Source organism: Podarcis pityusensis, assembly GCF_964106645.2.
Source record: "Podarcis pityusensis genome assembly, chromosome: 9".
Taxonomy (NCBI): Eukaryota; Metazoa; Chordata; class Lepidosauria; order Squamata; family Lacertidae; genus Podarcis; species Podarcis pityusensis.
Genome location: NC_138034.1, coordinates 22936557 through 22956923, shown reverse-complemented (window position 1 = coordinate 22956923; position 20367 = coordinate 22936557). Strand labels below are relative to the sequence as shown.

The following is a 20367-nucleotide window of genomic DNA, read 5'->3' as shown; positions in this document are numbered from 1 at the left end:
CCGCTGATGCAGGTAATAATGCCCAATGAAATTTGGGGAGCCAGAGATAGGTAACATGATAACACTGCCAGCGCTTCTCAGAGATTTCTGATTTGGCATACAGATAGCATTCCAAGAGAGAGCACTCTCAGCTGATCTTATGGATTGTTATAAAGGGATAAGGCAGCCTCTTTGGCACACTGGATCCAAACCAGGAAAAATAGATACTAAAGTAAAGTAAAGGGACCCCTGACCACTAGGTCCAGTCGTGGCCGACTCTGGGTTGCGGCGTTCATCTTGCTTTATTGGCCGAGGGAGCTGGCGTACAGCTTCTGGGTCATGTGGCCAGCATGACTAAACCGCTTCTGGTGAACCAGAGCAGCACATGGAAACGCCGTTTACCTTCCCGCCGGAGTGGTACCTATTTATCTACTTGCACTTCGTGCTTTCAAACTGGCAGGAGCAGGGACCTAGCAACGGGAGCTCACCCCGTCACGGGGATTCGAACCGCCAACCTTCTGATCGGCAAATCCTAGGCTCTATGGTTTAACCCACAGCGCCACCCGCGACCCTTAGATACTAAAGTAGTTGGACCCTTTTGCTTTTTCTCCAAGCAATACCAACTTTAGGGTTGAATCAATGGCAAGTCGTGTTGTACTTACTGTGGGTTGAAAGTACATTCTTCCTCAAACTGCCAGTACCACTGAATCCTGGCCACGGCTGGAACAGCGTATACCGTACATGTTATGGCTTGGGTGGAACCATACTTATATGAATCCACAGGGGCTAGAAGGGCATTCTCCCCAATTTGAGGTGGAACTGCAGGAGGAAAAGAAAGACAATTACATTTGTGGGTTCTGGCAATCACTAATGATTCACAGCGAGCAGTTACAAAAGAAGGGAAGAGTGTTCTTCAAAACACAGGACACAAAACTACCATCACTGTTTGACAGTAACCCAAGGGATAAAGGTAAAGGTAAAGGGAACCCTGACTATTAGGTTCAGTTGTGGCTGACTCTGGGGTTGCAGCACTCATCTCACTTTATTGGCCGAGGGAGCCGGCATACAGCTTCTGGGTCATGTGGCCAGTATGACTAAGCCACTTCTGGCGAACCAGAGCAGCGCACAGAAACGCCATTTACCTTCCCGCTGGAGCAGTACCTATTTATCTACTTGCACTTTGACATGCTTTCGAACTGCTAGGTTGGCAGGAGCAGGGACCGAGCGCAGGGAGCTCACCCCATCGCGGGGATTCGAACCGCCAACCTTCTGATCAGCAAGCCCTAGGCTCTGTGGTTTAGACCACAGCGCCACCCGTGTCCCTATAACCCAAGGGATACTATTGTGCTAAAAAAAAAAAGGATACTTTTGATGCAGCAGGGAGAAATATTTCCTGTGCAGCCAAATGAAGGGGGAATTTGAGGAGGTGAGGCTGAACGGGGCAGTTGGGGGGCGTCAGGAAGGATGGGCGAGACGCAGGAGGACAGCAGGGGAAGGACACGCGATGTGCGGAAGTCAGGGAGAGCAATGAAGACAGGAAAAGAGCAGGACACAAAGGCAACTCCTACATACACACACAGAGTGCGATGGAAAAAATAATCCTTTTGTGAAACAACTGGATAATCAAAAGTCTTCCAAATAAATAAACTGAGGTGGATGTTGGAGTCAAGCAAAATAAGCGCAATGGATGGCAGCCCACCTGGGGTTTGAGAGACCAACAGCTTTTGTTGCCTGTCTGAGGCAACACAAAGAGAGGTGTGGTGAAAAAATAGAATAGCAGAAGGCTTAGTGAGTCAATGATTCGGCACCCAACACTACTGCCAATGTGCTACTGGGCACAGTTCGAGGTTCTGCTTTTACCAACTTGGAACCCAACTTGCTCACTGTATCTCTGGCAACTGTGCTCATCAGATGGGGCACTGCTGAGAGTACCAGATGCCCCAGAAGTGTGCTTTAGCTTGTACTAGAAACTGGGATTTTGTGTAGCAGTTCCAGCTCTCACAAATCAGTTACCAGCCAAAATTAGACAGGTGCCTAGCATGATGTTTAGGCACCCATTGATGACTTTTTTGTTGTTGTTCAGAAGAGCTTTCTCTGAGGTGCAAACCGTGTAGTTTATAGAAGTTCAATTTTATATCTGACAAAATTGTTTTGTTGCTTTCAGAGTTTGTTTAACAGATTAGAGTTTAAGTTTCTGTGTTTTTATTCTGTTCCGTACACCATGTACGCTGCTTTGGTAGCTTTAGCCTGTGAAGTGGGGCTATAAATGTCCTTAATAAATAAATGAAACTGGATTGCTGTGTTTAGAACCACTCTAGAAAATGTGTTAATGGGATGGTTATTTTAATAAACCCCAGGTGGGGAAGAGGGGAAAAAATTGGTTCGCTCTGCACTTTAATGCAAATCTACCTAATTCAAGCTTCCCCAAACAATGTGTGAACCAAAGAACCTTTGAAATTCTTTGAAATTCACATTTCTCCACCCCCACCCCCCCAAAAAAGGTAGGAAAATCCTATTAGGATTACTAATGCACAAAAAATGCATATATTTGGGAAAATAGCATACAAAAATTTTTTGCATTAGAGAAAATTGCTTAGGAAAAAAATGAACTAGGCAAAATTGCATGCAAAAATTGTATATTAAGGGAAATGCATGCCAAACAATTGATTGCGGGGGGGGGGGGAGAGAAACAGAGAGAAATCAAAATTAAGAGCTGCATCCATCTCTGCCTTAGGGTAATAATGATTGGTAGCCATAGCTCTGCATTCTGAGGGGCACCATTCCAACTTTTTGACCTATCAAGACATGCACATAAAAGCCACTCCCCACAGCACCTGATGTAAACAGAGCATGCCCACACATTGGCAGCTTGTCACTGACTTCGGTGGACGCAGAATTTCCCTCTGAAGAAAACAAAGATTTAGGAGAGATGAATTTACCATTCACAACCAGATGAAAGGTGTGCTTCTCTTGCTCTTTGTTAATGGGATTGGTCAGAATGATGGTATAATTCCCAGCATCTCTCTCGCTCACTTCGGTGATTGTCAAGGAGTAACCGAGTTTAAGCGTTCGATTTGCAGCTATGGGTTTTCCGTTTTTATACCTGCAAACAAACAAGCAAACAAAGACGTAAGTGTTTGCTTGGTGGGCTTTAAAAAATAGAATGTAATTAGGCAGAATAGATTTACTGAATTATTTCATTGTAAGAATACTTGCCCACTCTTCATAAAGTCCCAGGAATGAGTTACAGCATTATTAAATAGAGTTATAAAAACAGGAAACAATTACAATTATAAAAACCAGTAAGCTGCATAAAACCATTATAATGAGCGAACAATATAGAGTCATCAAAAGGAGGTGGATCCCAGAAAGCTAAATATCTTAACTATCAAAGGTCAGGTTAAAAGCCTCTGTTGATATCCTACATTTTTTTCTGGAGATCTCAGGGATAAAGAAACTCTTTATTCTTATAGTAGTCCTGCAAGGTAGGATTATTCATCATGGCTCAATGGGGATTCTCACATCCATGTGCCCTTCTTTATAGAAGACAGTCCTCTATTTGGAAAGCTTTACATTTAGATGTATTTATTTATTTATTGCATAAAATTTATATACTGCTTGATTGTAAAAACAAACAAAAAACCTTCAAAGCAGTTGTATAAGTAGCATTCTGCAAAGCAGTGTCTTCTTCTGGACAATGTATATCCAGATGCATTATGCAATTTTGGCTCTCTTATTATAAAAAAACCTGCTCCAATTCTTACCATTTTGCATCTGGAGGTGGGTACCCTTTGAATATCACAGGAATCTTAGCCGGCTCATTCAGTCTTGTCTCCACCAAAGATTGCATTCTGCCCGTAACGATGAAAGGTTTTTCTGTCGGAATTTAAGAAGGCAGCAAGAGTTTTTAGATAGCAGATTTCTTCTTTTCCAGAAGTAGAGGTTTTCTTATTGTACGTAGATTTTTTTAAAATTGAGACTAATGGCAACCTCCATTGAACAAGAGGAACCTTCTGTACTCTGGAAGCCCAACACAATTGTCCTAATATGCCTTTCTCAACACCTGCTCTGCATCATTGGCAGCCATGGGGGAGTGCCATGACATCACAGCATGCATTTCCTTATTACATTACACAGGGGAGAGAAGGAGGAACTAAGGAATTTGTCCAGGTGTATCTTGCAAGGTTCCATATCGTCCCACTGTGCTTTTTTGAAGATATTTAAACATTTAGAGTAGAATCTTACTCAAAGAAAGTCCACTTAAATTCAACGGCAGAGCTAACTGAGGTCCATTAATTTCAATGGATCTATTCTGATCTTTATTAAATACAACCCTCAGTATTATCCAGAAATTTGGGTCTGCTTCTCCTGTTCATTTCAACCATGCATGGCAGCGGTGAAAACAATAGTTGGCTGAGTAAAGGTGAATAAACAGGGATTGGCTTCAATTGGAAAACGACCCCCAGTTGTTCCTTTGCAACTATGGCCTCACCTGCCACACATTAGGTGTGCATGGCTGTGGGATGGTCTGGTGGACTAACTTGACCCAGTGGACAGGGGTTCTCCCTGCTGAGCCTATAGGATTGTACTTTACATCTCCATTGTTTCCAGCTCATTTTCTTCCAAAAACAAAGCACGTAATTATAAAAGATTGAGGAAATCCTTGACTTTGGTTTAATAGCTATCTCAATCAGCATAGTGGTCCTGCTCACCTCAGGTCAGCTGTGTCACCTACTGTTTACCAAGAGGCAGAAGGGGAGGCTAGCAAGTTCAGCACAGCGCAAACACGCCAGCAGAGCCAATCTGGTGCTCCCGCCAACATGTTTGCACCGCATCAACCTTGCTGTCAACTCATCCCCTTCTCTTCTACCTGCCATCAGCGACTCAACCAGCTAGAGATCAGGCGAGTGTTGCCACTCGAACATGTCATTGTTTACTGGTCTTGATTTTACTAGTGGTTTATTTAAATCAGAGTCTCTTCTCCCTCAGAATCTTCTTTGCACAAGTATCAAATCCAGGGGGATGCCTTACCGTGGACGATGACATAAATACTGTTTTCCTTAGTCATACTGCTGCTGGAGGCGGTGCAGCTGTATTGACCGCCATCATTTACGGTCACGTGGTCTATGGTGAGAGTGCTCACAAACGTCTTCTTCCCTTCGCTACCAGTTGAAGTCTTTGCGTCCCTGATTACAGCATGGCTTTTCTGTAACGGAGTTCAAAGGGATTGATTTCAACATCACCTCTTTAGCCTCCTCTCACCCATGTAACATAAAATGTAGAGGACTTTTTTCTACGTTGAAAAGATGGGGTGGACGATAGGGCTCCTGTGCAGATCTGTAAACAGCTACTCACCCGGGTGAACAAAGATTGTTCCCAGGGGAGTAGGTACGGATGCTTTTGCAATCTGGATAAAAATGGGTTTCCTGTTGGCATGCCACTAATGATTTATATTGGAAATGCATATCCAGGTGGACTGGCAACACCAGTAACTTTTGTGAACTTACTGCTACCACCATTTGGCAACTGTGCAGGAAGATCAGATTTCTGTAGAAGGTACTATGTTTGAACATCTGCACTTGTGGGGGGGAAATGGCCTCAACAGCTATTAAACAACTATGAAACATGTCCTCTTTTGCATCTGGTTGCCCTTATTCTTAGCACCATGTGCTTTTCTGAATATATCTTCTCCAGCAATATGATGGAGCACTATGTTAGTAGGAATTATTTTTTTTTTAAAAAAAATAATTTTTATTAAAGTTTCAATAAAAAGTTGAACAGAAAAAACATAAAAAAGAAATACACAAATACACAATACAAATTCCAAAAAAAAGAAAACAAAAACGAAAAACAAAAAACAAAAAAAAAAGAAACAGAACAATTAAAAACAATATCACTTTTTCATTTCCCTTTTTTAAATTTACTTATTTTCTGGACTTCCTCATACCTCCCTCTTTTGTATTCCAGTCCAAATTGTTCCTCCAGCAATTTCTTTTCCACTTTTTTAACCCCAATCTTTATTCTTAGTGTAATATAGCATTAAAAATTTACCTCTTAAGTACCAAATTTCCCTTTCCTTTAACTTATTTACTCCTAATCTTTAATCTTAATGTAATATAGCATTAATATTTTACCTCTTAAGTACCAAATTTCCGTTTCCTTAAACTTCTTTAATCCTGATCTTTAATCTTAGTCTGTCTTATAATTTTATCCTGTACAGCTGGAAACCACTTATTTTCAATCCAACATCACTCTAACATTCCTTAATTTTGCAATATTTCTGTAAGTAGTCTTTGAATTTCTTCCAATCTTCTTCCATCGCCTCTTCTCCCTGGTCACGGATTCTACCAGTCATTTGCGCCAGTTCCATATAGTCCATCAGTTTCATCTGCCATTCCTTATGTTAGTAGGAATTACTGGCTACCCTCAGGAAGGAAAGGAATTCCTAGCATTACTGGTGCCGCTGAAAAGGCAGCAATGGAGGAAGGACGTGAATCAGTCATCCCTGTATGAGTGTGTGGTGGTTGCCAACTGTCTAGCTGTTTCTGGCATGGGTGCAGACTGATGATGTCAACAAAGCAGCTAGCCAGTTACCAACTGCACACTTGCATGGGGCTGGCTGAGGTGCTCCGCAGCTTCCATTGAGGAGGGCAGTCATTCCTCTCACCACGATGCTAAGGCAATTCCTACTAGAAAATGCTTCAGTGACTGCCGCTAAGTTACACACAAATCATCCCAAAGTTGGGAGCTCTAATGATCCCAAGTGTATCATTGTTATCCATGCATTTCTGAGAGCTAGGCAGCAACAACGCAAAGGACCGGCAACCCTTTGGGCTTCAATCCACGAGTTTTATCTTTAAAGGGAAGCTACCTTGCTTGCTGTCGTCTTGCTTGATGGGTAGGCCCATGCAAACACGATTGCCACGTTCAGCTCAGTCCTTGCGGTGCAGTTTAGCGTTAACTTCTCCCCTGCAGCCAGCTCTACCTGGTGAGGAGGGCTCATAATAAGGTCATGAATTTTATATCCTGAGTAGAAAAGGGGGAAATGAAGGAATAACAAGTTGAACCAAAGCCACATTGTAAAACTGTCTCCATTTTGGGAGGCAACCAAAACAGTGAAATTTCAGATAAATGAGGGGGTTTGGGAAGTGGGGCCTGGATTGATCTTACTGCTGATTATTTTCAGTTACACTCAGAGAGGACACACTGAAATAAATGCACTTGACTAAGTTTGTGGATTTCAGTGGGTCTTCTTTGAGTATGGTAAGTTTGATATCACCCAGCAAATCCAATTGGCCATAAAATCTGTCAAGGCTCACTTCCCAAAGCTACCACTCTGCCCACCTGCCACACACCTGGTGTCATAATTACACCAGGAACTCATTTTTGCCTCCATGGTTTAAAACCATGTGCCCTGACAGAGCACTTGCAAAGCAGAGTGCATAGGCCTTTGCTTTGATAATAATTTTTATTAATTTTCAATTACCATCCAATAATAGCCTCATTATAATAGTACCAAATTATAATGCAATTACTAATACCAATCATTCAAATACCGAATTGATGGTTTGAATATTTTCTTTATTTCTGCGTTCCAAAATCTTATTAATTTCAATTACATTCCCTTATGCAACATAATACATAATCCCTTATACAACAACTGCAACATTAATAACTTCTATTCGTGTCGACACATTAAATGATTTCTAGAACTACAAGTGAGGCACTCAAACAGTGCCTAGGCCTTTGCAAGCCCTGACAACCAGCTGATCCTCAGGCGTACAGCAGGTGGTCATCGCTTGGGAGAAAACAGCCTCGGCCCAATCAGAAGGCCTGGCAGATCAGAGATTCTCCTCTGCTGGTTTTCGCATTAATTTAAGGAATGTTGTTGGGTTCAGTGAAATGCGGTGAAATTTTTCATAGGGGAATAGTTAGGGCTAGAGGCGCCAGCTTGAGAGGGTGATGGGGGGGATGTTTCACGTGTGAGCATTGCACCTCCCTCCCTAAGCCGGCCAGAAGCTTCCCAAGCTTTGGGAATGAGGTGCCAGAGGAACATTTAGGGGACTACCCTAGTCCACTGACTGCACACCACTGGTTGGGTTTTGTCAGATGACAGTGGTGGTTGCTCGTGAGTAATCAGTCAGGACTCAGACCTGTCTTTTACAGGTTTTATTTTGGTGCAAAACTGTTTACAGTGCAGAGCCACAAGTTCATGTCTGCCTCAATCGCCAGCAGAATCCGGGAGTGGTTGTTTCCAGGATCTCCCCCAACATAAGAGCTTCGTCACCCCCAGCTTTTCCTTCCTTCTTTGCGTTTTACACCTCTGTGCAGGGTGGGCAATGGAAGAGGCGTGCTTCCCTCCTGGCCAGCTTGGCCAGGAGCGGTGCTGAGGCTCCCAGCAGCATCCTCTGGCCCTTTCCCCTCTTCCCCACTAGAGGTGTGGCTTTCCCCACCACAGGAAGAGGAACTGCTTCGCAAGATTTTCAGAAGTTCCCTGTAACCCAACTGCCCCTCTGCTTCCCTACCCTGTTCCGATGGCAGTACCCTGACATGTTTCTTCGTCTGACTTTCACCCAGACAGTTTCGGACAGCCACATTAGTTGAAATCCATACCATTTTAGTTTTAGAAAGATGATGGTTACGTTAAGCAACACAACTTCATGCTGTTCTGCTGAACCCCCTTCCATTAAGCTAAACAAAATGTAAATAACAAATAAGATGGCCACAGAATGGCTTACCTACAACTACCACAATGTACATCACAGATTGGTAACTTTTGCCATCTATCTTTGCTTTGCAGTAGACCATGCTCACATCGTTGATCAAGTTGGTGGGAACAGTGAAGCCTTTCTGACTGTCCCATGTAATCGATTTGCCATCAGGGACAAATATTTTCTCCGGGTACTTCTGCATGGACACCAGGATATATCAATCGGTTAAACTGTCTCAGAGAATTGAAAGGATGTCCAAGTTGTCCACCACATTCTCATCCCACCCACCAACATAGTCTCTTGCCATCAACCCCTCCTCCAAATGTAAAGAAAGTGTGAAGGTGTCAGCAGCAATTAGTCATGGGGACAGCGGGGTGCTTTTCTGGTGGCAGCACTGCATTTGTTGGAACAAGGATGGGACAGGTCAAGGAGGAAGGGGTTAGGTCAGGAAAGCTCTTGGGTGACAGTGCATGTGAACATGTGGGGCTACTGCCTCCTTGCCCTACTCCATCCCCACTCCAATGAGCTCAGCATCAATGGGAGGATGGTAATGGCTCTGGTACCCTTCAAGATGCCAGGAGTGAGAACTACTAAAACAATGGACAAAAGGCAGCAATTCCTTTGTCTTACCGCATACAGAGATACGTTCAGATTTGACGTGGAGCCAAGGCATGGTACCACCACAGTTTTGTTTCCAGTTAAATATACCACACCAATCTGATCACTAACGGAAGTCACAAACGGAGACCGGCCATCGGGAAGGTCTGTAACATCTGCAGGGGGTAGGGGGTGGGGGTGGGGATCAGATAAATACAGTACAACCAGTTTGCAAATACTTCTTAATTTTAAAAGCAAAATGATATACAACAGTGTAAACGAGTGATTCCGTGTTAGGAGGTTGGAGTTCTAATACAGGGGAGCTAATGGCAGGTGGAACCCCCAACAAATCTGTATCCTGATCATAGCACTCTCTGCCCGGCTGAACACAATGATTAGGACTGAGATTACCTCATTCTCCTGCTAACCGGATGATTGATCTGAGGATGGGAGAAAGAGTGATCTACATCCTGTCTGGCCAGAGGCGTCCTTGCTCTCTTGCCAGAGGAGCTGAGACAGAATGAAGAGGCGTGATTTTTGTGCCCCACTGGGCCTGCACCAACTCCTAGGTAGGCCTTGTGTCTGGCCTATGTCCATGTGTGGTTGATGCAGACACCAGCATGTTTGCATGCTCTGGTGTGTGCATGTGATGTGTGTTGCCTTTGCAGCAGCACACATGCTGTGGGTTTGGTCACATCTACCACCTGGCGGTGCAGCCTTCAGGTCCAGAATGTTTACCCACTGCTGCTAAACCCAACTACAGTATTTTGGTCGGCTACCGCTCTTCCAGCTTACCGTGTTAACTGCTGATTACAAGCACCAAGGAAACAATTTATTTTGATACCGAATAATTCCTGCGATTGGGATATGTAGCTTTTATTGAATTGTTTTTATTGGGTATGGAATCGTTTTTGAATTGTTGCTTTCTACTGAGTGGTTTTATTGTACACCATCTTGGTATTATTTTAATATATAGAAACTTTTAATAAATTTAGCCTTGATAGCTCAGTTGGTTAGAGTGTGGTGCTGAGACCACCAAGGTTTGGTCCCTGTATGGGATGGCTGCCTATTTCTGCCTTGCAGGGCATTGGACTAGATGATCTCCTTCCAACTCTACAATGATCATTCTATGATCATCAATTATAAACATAAATATAGAAAGCCCCAAGAACCCATTATCTGCCTTGAGAATGGAAGCTGTAGTCCTCTCTATAGGAAATGCCAGGGTCAACAAAGAAGTTTCTTTGCTCACAAGAGAGTGTGGGTATGTGAGGCTCTATGAAGCCCCTTAAAACTTTATACATGTTTACTCAGATGTAAGTCCAATTTCTCTAACAAGACAAGCAAAGGTATAGAACCGCAGCTTTAATCTTCAATTTCCCAAACAGTCAGCACCTACCTTGTACATAAACATACACACTTGACATTGTATGGTTGTCTTGGTAAAGGCACTTGTAGGCTCCCGTGTCATTGCCTGTTACTTTTGTAAGAGTGAGCATCTTACAGTAGACATTGTCTATACAGTCTGTCACCATCACTCGGTTTTCAGCACTGGTCTGGTTGTTAGGCCAAAGCCATTCCAAAGCTCTTTCACCACTAAGGTGGAAACAAATGAGAGGTATGAGTAATGGCAAACTCTGACATGATGCAGGAGTTTATCATGGCAGACCCCATAGCAATGCCCCCAAGGGGAATCCATAGTCACACACCCTAAAGAAGAGTCCCAAACTGCAGGGAGCTGTGTTGACCTACTCAATATGGGGATCAGCAAGAGACATTGTCAGTTAAAAGACACATTCCAGCCACGCAAAAGTGCTCAAAGAAGGGGTAGATCAGGGCCAAGGAAGGGTGTGGCTAAGTGAGAATCTCAAGAGCCTGCAAGGAGATGCCTAGAGGGCTACACGTAGCCCCCAGGCCTCTGGTTCCCCACCTCTGCCCTAAAGCTTTAAACAGGTGAACCAGGAATGCTTAGATACACTTGAATTTCCCTTGGTTCCTTGTTTACATCCTTCTCTTTCAGTTATCATCTATTATGCAATGATAGCAAAGAAAGTCACAGTAAAAAGGGGGGAAAAGTGATTCAGAAAAACACACACTTTATAAACACAACCATCAATGTGATGCCCCAGCCTTACCTGCAATTAATTTGTAGCGTATCATTGGCTGTCACAGTAATAACAGATTTTTGGATGCTAAGGGATGGTGGATCCAATGAAACAGATGAGCCTGCAAAATAACAACAATAAAAGTAACAATTTTATTATTTGTACCCTGCCCATCTGACTGGGTTGCCCCAGTCCCAGACCAAAGAACATGCCAAATTACACACACTCAACAAAAATGTGATTATATGTGTCATACATAACTCACTCATATGAACATTCTGTGCCTATGCCTGATCCACGCAGGTCAATGGGATTGGGGTTGTGCATTTGAAGAGTTAAATTAGGAAGGATTTCACACATCATACAGAAATTCATGAGCTCTGTCATAACAGGAAGAATGGGCAGATGGTCAGAGGCTAGCAGCTCAGCTCTGCAATTCATACAGCAAGGGTGGAGTTCCTGTTTTGTTGCACCGCTAACTTCAAGGTCTAACTAAAGGATGTGGGGCATTGAAACAAAGTGAACTTGACTCTACATGATGATCTCATTCTCTCAGGAACAACTTAATTCTTTTCTTACTTTTTTAAATAAAAAACAACAACAACAACCAATTAATTATAAATTCATCATTTGCCAGTGCTTCCAATTAATTAGCCTCATTCGACATTATTCTGAGGAACACATCAATATAAGCATTAGACCACTGACTTAAAGAAGGGGTCTTTAAACTGGGAGTCTGGTGTGCAAAATGGCTGACTGATCCCACTGCAGCTATTAACAGCAAAGTTTGTGTATGTGAAGATGAACACATAGTGGTACCTCGGGTTAAGTACTTAATTCATTCCGGAGGTCCGTACTTTACCTGAAACTGTTCTTAACCTGAAGCACCACTTTAGCTAATGGGGCCTCCTGTTGCTGCCACGCTGCCAGAGCACAATTTCTGTTCTCATCCTGAAGCAAAGTTCTTAGCCTGAAGCACTATTTCTGGGTTAGCGGAGTCTGTAACCTGAAGCGTATGTAACCCAAGGTACCACTGTATATGAATGTGGTTTGGATTGCAACTCCTATCAGCCCCAGCTAGCATGGGCAGGGGGCTGGTAGGGGTTGCAGACCAGAACAGAAGTTGATGGAAGCTGTAGTAACTCCTCTCAAAGTTAACGTAATCCTATTGCTCAGATTTTTAGAGGATGCTTCTTTTGCTACCCAAGAGCTGAGAATTACACAGAGCTTAAAATTCATCTGTTCCTATAAAATAGGGTTGCCATCTTTCAAAAAGTGAAAATCCATACACAAAAGTTGAGCTTTTTTTCCTTTTATTTTTTTGCAAAAACTCTAAAACAAATGACGTTTTTTGAGCTAGACTTCCAACATGTGTTGCCATATGTCTGGATTTTCCCACACATTGAAGCAATTTTCACCCAGTCACTGGTTCTGAATGCTGTATTTCGGCTATGTCCGGGAAATATGGCAACCTTACTATAAAACCTATTTCAAGGAAGATGTTCTAAGCGTTTAGGTAAGATGTTCCAAGCATTCGTTGCACTAATTGTGTGGGTTAAGATAACAAGTAGTTTTCAAATGATGCTCCCTCAATGGAATGGCAGGCAAGCTTTTTTTAAAAGGCAACTATTGATCCTTCTCCCACAATATTCAATAAAGTGGAAAATAACTGGGCACATTCTAGGGCACGCAGTCAGCTCTCATGGCAATGGCAAAGTCCAGCAAGCCAGATTAGTGCCCCACAAGAATGAAAGCGCATCCATAGTTCAATGATGGCCATAGCTCAGTGGTCAAGGACCTCATTTGCTCCAGTTCAATCCTCAACATCTCCAGGTAGGTCCAGGAAAGACTCCTGCCTGAGTCTCTGGTGAGCACTGCCAGTCATTGTAAACAATACTGAGTTAGGCGGGCCAATTTTCTGACTCAGGGATGAGACAGCTTCCTATAATGGAACTCACATTCTTACATATGGAAGTCGAGAATACGGCTTTCCAGAACTGAAGCCCTGGTTTCTAAATACGCTTGAGATTCCAAAACGATGACTTTAGTAATTCATATCTGATATGTCACTTGAAAAAGGAGCTCTGTTCCATGAGCAATACCAAAGAAACACTCAAACACAAGGAGAGGAAGGCGAAAATGCAATGTAAATACGCTGCTATGAAAGACTGTAATTCAAAGACAAAATGGAATGTCATAAGGTCCACTGGCAAACCATTATTCTATCATTATTAGGCTATGGCAGTAATATTTCAATCATGAGTTGCTTTTCATCTGAATGTATGTCACTCGGACAGATTTTACAATCCGTTTTGGCAGCCACTGGCTCAAAGGGGAAAATGAATGCTAGAAAACAGCTATAGGATTGTTAGCATGTCTACACAGAAAGACTTACTCCCAGGTAAGTGTACGACTAAAATTGCAACCTCACATTGTCCTTTCATCCAAAATTTATTATTAATATGAAATTACTTCTCTCATATTAACTTATTTTTTGCTAGCATTAAAGTAAATATATTAATAAACATTCTAAATTATCAGCTCTGTGGTGAAGTCTGCTTGCATTTCTCTTCTCCAAGCCATGTGACTGCTGGCACTACATCTATCGTCTTAACTATTTAATTGTTGTTTCACTGATCCCTAAAACTCAGCAGCCATCCAGCAAGAACTGTACAGCTGCAGCCCTAGGCCCACTTACTGTGATTTACTTCTGAGTAAACAGGCATAGGACTCTGCACTGCTATCTGCCATTGATTTCCACAAAACATTTGCTAAGATTGTGCTCAAAGTGTATCCCTCAACTCAGGTAACCTTGGAGCAAACCTGCCAAATTCACATATTTATGTGGGTCACAGAAGCTCAGAGAAGACAGGAATGGTGCCAAGCATAGATTTATCTTCCCAGTTGGGTATCACCAGTGAAAGCCAAACAAGCAATAATGGGTGTGGGAGGAGGAGGAGGGGGATTTTGAAAACAAAAAGTAAATTATATGAAACCTAAAGTTGTTCAAAATAGTCAAGAAGTCCAGCTCTTCCTTTCTGATCTTACTCTGAATACCAGTCACTGGTGAATAACCATGAGGAGAGACCCAATGGTTTTGCTTGTGGCCTTCTGAAAGGCATCTGATCGGTTCCTGTGTGAAACAGAAGCCTGGACTAGGTAGACCAGGCATAGGCAAACTCGGCCCTCCAGCTGTTTTGGGACTACAATTCCCATGATCCCTAGCTAACAGGACCAGTGGGCAGGGATGGTGGGAATTGTAGTCCCAAAACATCTGGAGGGCCGAGTTTGCCTATGCCTGAGATAGACCTTTGGTATGATCCTGCAGGTCTTTTCTTAACTTCTTAAAACAGGCTTAATGGGAAAATTGGGGGGTGATATTCCCAGAGCCTTGATCCTCTGCTCACCAATATGAGAAAGCACCTATTTCATGCACAGCACATACCATACTTTATGCGGCACATAGAACAGCACTGCAACAATAACACTCCAGTTATCCAGCTTTCAATAAGAAAGCACCATAAGCAAGCCAAAAGAGTCCTTTAGCAAAGGCAGATCAAGGGGAGCGTGATTGGTCGGGTCGCACCGAGTGCTGAACTCTTGGGGCTTTGCAGCAGACACCGCAACTATGACACCCTAAGGAAGGTGAGAGGCAGGGGTGCTGGATTTTGGTGTTGCACAAGGTGTCACTGAAATTTGAGGAGCCAAGGTCTGCCACTGCCTTTAGCCCTTCAGACCATTAGCAGCACAAGTGGTTTGCTCCTTACCTGCAATGCTCACCACCTCACCATTAGCACCAACAACATAAAACTAGATGCCACTTGGTAGACCTCAATCTACCTACGGCCACAGACGCTGTGTCCTGGGGACCTCCTTCAAATAATCACGGTCCTTCTGTTTTGCTGCTGCTTTCCTTTGTCATTGTACAAACCTCATTGCAGTTCGAACGATTAGTTCAAATCTCCCAAGAATCTCCTTCCGCCAACCCAACTTGCTGGGTTAGCATTTGGTCAGTGGTATTGTAGAATTGGAAGGGACCACAAGCAGTGCCCGATTTATGTATAAGCTAAACAAGCTATAGCTTAGGGCCCCGCTCTCTTGGGGGCCCCCAACAAATTTAAAGGGGAAAAAACCTGGATGTACATTTCCAAAATATAAGATAAAAAACAAATAAAATAAAACCTACATAGAGCAACAGTGTTTTGTATTGTGTAGGCTCCTATGATGTAAGTAATGGGCCCCACCTGCTATATAAAGGGCTCCGTTACCTTCAGTAGCTTAGGGCCTCATCAAACCTCAATCCAGCCCTGACTACAAGGGTCTTCTATAGTCAACCCCTCTTGCAATGCAGGAATCTTTCACCCAACATGGGGCTCGAACCCACAATCTTCAAATTACAAGTCTCATGCTCTGCCGACTGAGCTATCCCAGGTAGCATACTGCTGTTTGGCTGAATTTTCCCTTGTTGCATTCTCTTTTGTTTTTTAACTCACACCACTGTCACCTTTGCATGTGCATGGCGCTAATGGTTTAGAATATGCAAGGGCATGCCCTTTGTCATGGACTTTGCTGCCATAGGATGTAGCGCTCAGTGAAGGCTGGCCCATTAGGGCAAATGGGATGTTGTGCCACAAACCTCAGCCTGCCCTGAGCCTGCCCCACCTGTCTGCCTTCTTACCAGCCCAGAGATTGGCATAACCTGTCAGCATCCTCATCCTTAAGTCTCTTCTTAAATTTTATTTTGCATTTTTGCATTTTACAATGTTTCAACAATAGAAATTATTCCCTTACCTTTTCTGAGACCTCCCTCCCTCCCTGCAGTTTCTTATTTTACTGTATATCATATTTTGTACTGCATCACCAATTCAAACCTGTTCATAAATGTATCCTTTATACTTCCTTTAAGTTATTTCTTACTGCTTGGGTTTATGTCAATCCTGCTAATGCTTTTAATTGTCTTCATATATTCAACACATTTTCTGTTTTTTTAAAAAAGTCTCTCAACTTGATCACTTATTCTTCTGGTAAGTTTCGCCATCTCTGCGTAGTCCATCAGTTTTAGTTGCTGTCATCCTTAGTCTCAGTGATGCCCTTTGTGGAACTAAAGATGGGAGATGGATGGTGGTGAATCTAGAATTTATTGTCTCAGCCTGTCGTTGGTTCCGGCTCCATTTATCATTGCATCGTTCGCTCTACTACTGGTGGGCTCCCTGCCTTTTGCACGCTCCCTGCCCCCGGTCCCAGTGGTATCACTACTGGTATCACTGGTTGCAGTGTCAATGGGTTAATAATCCCAAAGGGTTAGGTAAAGCAAGACTGGCAAGGACTTTGGGAGGTATTTCACAAAATGAATGTCACCTCTGAGCCAGGGAAAAGATGTATAAAAAGCAGCACGTCACACACACTGATGATAATAATAACAACAACAACGATAAAGCTCACCAACTTAGTCCCCCTCCTTCCCAAAAAAGCTCACCAACTTAGCCAAAAAACGGTCAACAACTTTTGTGTCTGGATTTTCACTTTTTGAAATATGGCAACCCTGTGATAATAGCATCAATTATTAAGGATGGTGTGAAGACTGCATGCATGTCCATCCCTGCCCCTGTAATTGACAGTGGTTCCCTGTGGTCCGTTGTGTGTTTTTTTAACATACCAACACGAACATGTGCAGACATGCACATTATTTGCAAATGATGGCGTAGTGCCATGGTCAATATTGCACCATCAGTGTGAGTGGTACTTTAGGGAGGCCAAAGAGGGCGGGCTCCTGTCCCAGAAAAGTTAAAATCTATTTAAAATATTAAAATAGATTTATTTATCTGTTGAATTTATATACTGGCCTATACCTGCAGGTCTCAGGGCGGTTCACAGAATCTAAACATCGATTACAATTTTTTTAACCCTTACACAAAAAAGGATTGGGAGGGGGACACTTGTGTGAAATGGACTTGAAAGTGGGTTTCTTGGAGAACCCATGGTGATCCTTCTGTAGGGGCAGGAGGAGATTTGGAGCCAGGGCGCTAAATCCTCTCTTCCTTACTCTCCAACCTCAGCCTCCCTCCCTGCTGCTAAAAAAGACCCAACAAGAAGTTTGAGCCCTTCAGCCAGCCACATCCTTGCTCAGCTGAAATGCGGAGGGGAGGGTGGGGAGAAGGAGACAGAGAAAGCCCACAAGGCTGGGCCACTCCAGCTGTATCAGCCCGGTGCATACGGCACAAGGCTAAGCCTTGCCTGCTCTGAAATCACTCGTCCTGAATTCAATGGGGTTTATTCCCAGGTACGGGGCGTCGCCGCCTTGGCCGTCGTTGGCTAGAGCGCGGTACTGACAACGCCAAAGTTGCAGGTTCGATCCCCGCGTCAGGGACAGCGGCATATACCCTGCATTACAGGGGGTTGGACTAGATGATCCTCGGGACCCCTTCCAGTTCTATGATTCTATGACCAGAGAAGCCAACATGTTGCGGAAGGGTCACGCGTCGCCAAGATCACCTGCGCATTTTGGATTCGGCTCGCTCGGTGCGCCAGGCGCTGCGCAAGACAACGCGGAACATCGGCACTCAGCAGAGCGATCCCGGCCACGGCTACTCGGAAGTAAGTGCAGCTGAATTCGGTGGGGCTTCGTTCCAGTGAAAGGGGCTACGCTTGCAGCTGATTCTTTCCACCTTTCTTTGTGCAAAAAGCCCCCCACCCCACCCCGCGCGCGTGCGCCAAATTCATCTATCCTTCGACAGGCTATTTCTTCCCCCAACCCAGGGAATTCCTCGGGACCTGGGGAAGCGGCGGGTGGGGTGTGTGTGAGTGTGATCTGTGCCAATCTAGCTTGGCTGAGCTGATTCCATGGATCCTGGGGAAGGGGAGCCCCTAGGAGATCGGCAAAGTTATCCACCAACCAACCCAACAATAAACAACAACAACACCACACACACACACACACACACACACACACACAAACAAACACACACACACACACACACACACACGTGCGCTCCTCTTACCCGCCTCAACCAGCCCGGGCTCCGCGGCAGCCCACAGCGCCAGGATCAGTCCCAGTCCCGCCGCCAGCTCCATGTCTCCTCGGAGCAACAAGAACCACAACAAAACGCGGGTGGCAGAGCAGGTCAAGTCCAGGGGAAGCTACCCAACCCCGGGTGATCTCTATTATAGCCCAGACATCAGCTGCGGGGCCAAAGCCTCAGCCGCTTTGCCTTCGATCCGACCGCTTCAGCTAGCCAGAAGATCCGCGGAGCAGGCGCGACAAGCGCACTTCCTTAGGCGGGGCAGAGAAACAATATTTCTGCGGATTCTCCTCGAGGCGCTCCGATGCCCCAGCAGCCTGGCAAGAGTCTTCCCCGCCAGGCGGGGTTTTGCAAATCCGTGCCGACCAATCCCCGGGCCCAGCGCTCCTTCGGAGGAGGGGCTTGACACGCTAGCCCCGCCTCCGACCCTGATGTTTCTCCCCAATGCTGTCCCTCTTCTTCTGGGGTGAATTACTCGGAGCTTCAGCCTCAAGACCCAGAGGCAAAAAAAAACAGAGGGGGTGGATAAAAACAATTCCTGTATCATTTGGGAGGTGTACCTCTGAGATCCATTTCCACGCTTTTCTAGCTCCCACTGGGACTACATGTGTGTCAAAGTTCTGCTTTCTAACTAAATCGAAAGTTATTGGCTTGCAGTTCAACCACATGTTTCTGCAAACATCTTCCCGGTTGTGATGAGTACAGAGGTGTGAAACTGACCTATTTTTAAAGTTTTCAAGCAACTGTGTGGCCAAAGTCCGGTTGATGGGTTGTACCCTGGCAGTTTTGATACCTTCCTGAGTAAGATTGAAACTAGTTTCAGTAAAAGCGTATTTCTATATATGAATGACTACAAGTGGAACCTGCAACAACTTTGTGAGTCCAGATATTCACTTTTGAAATATGGTAACCCTACAAAGCGCACATTTTTTTAAAAAAAAGAAAATGGACTCTTTGCAGTTAAGAAAGTGATGGGGAATCATTCTGAAAAGTATGGGATGAATTCATGGGAAGATGTATAAACACCCCACAAGCAAATCAAAACAAATGTTCCATATAGACCGGACGTAGTATAAGAAGCGCATTTTATGCAAGGGAATTAGGATGAATGCTAAATAAACATTCCTCATCTAGAGGAGCCTAACAGAATTATTGTGGCACATTAGTCAGTGGATGATATCGGGCTTAAATGTTTTGCCTGCTTTTTATTGCATATATATATGGGTTCTTGTAAACCGCTTTGATATTTTAAATGAAATAGTGGCATACAAATATTTTAATAAATAAAAATAATAAATAATGTTTTGTGGACTAGAGCCCAGCTCATCAAATGCATGAAGTGTTGTACTCTGGTTGAGCATGAGGAGACCATCTTAATCCTGATCTCAGAATCAGGAGTGACTTCCTGTGCATTAAGATTTGTTACGTAAGACTCATTTCCAAGATCTCTAGCTTGACTTAAGTCTGTTTAAAAAAAAGAAATGAAAGACCTGCACATCTCCCATTAACACTGGAAATTCAATCTCTGCTACTCTGGTGGCCCAAATCTCATTAGACGCAACTTGCAAAAGCTCTGCTCTGAAGGCTCTGCAGGGAATGAGGGGAGAGCAGACCCCTCCCAGCCATTCCCAGTCCACTTCTTCCACTCCTGCTGTTCCTCTGCATCAGTCACGATTTCTCTTCCTCAGACCTGCCACAAACACCTCGTGCAGACAGGCAGGAGGGTCTGGTTGAAGGAGTCTGGACAGGACAGGAGGCAGTAGGAGCCCAGGACAACAAGCTGCCTTTTGTTTCCTTGATTGTTGAAAACAACAAGTTCGGAAGTGAGATCCAGGCAGAGAAGATCCTAGCTTGTCGTCTGCGTTATCATTTCTGGCATCTGTGGGCATCTGTGGGCAACATGAACAGCTTCCTGTTTAGCCCTCTGAACTCAGAAAAGAAGATAGAGCCATTCCT

General features: G+C 44.1%; 1 protein-coding gene across 1 annotated transcript in view; it reads right to left on the bottom strand.

Moving 5' to 3' along the window:
- Positions 1-18739, bottom strand: part of KDR (kinase insert domain receptor) — a 50015-nt gene extending 31276 nt beyond the window's left edge. The window contains exons 1-10 of the mRNA XM_081021469.1: positions 18391-18739; positions 11423-11513; positions 10687-10883; positions 9321-9463; positions 8718-8886; positions 6851-7005; positions 5011-5185; positions 3744-3855; positions 2919-3082; positions 642-798 (exon numbers count right to left, since the gene is read on the bottom strand). Of these exons, the coding sequence (XP_080877595.1) occupies positions 642-798; positions 2919-3082; positions 3744-3855; positions 5011-5185; positions 6851-7005; positions 8718-8886; positions 9321-9463; positions 10687-10883; positions 11423-11513; positions 18391-18463 (1436 nt within the window). The 5' untranslated portion in view covers positions 18464-18739. The remainder of the gene's footprint in view (positions 1-641; positions 799-2918; positions 3083-3743; positions 3856-5010; positions 5186-6850; positions 7006-8717; positions 8887-9320; positions 9464-10686; positions 10884-11422; positions 11514-18390) is intronic.
- Positions 18740-20367: the final 1628 nt, after the last annotated feature.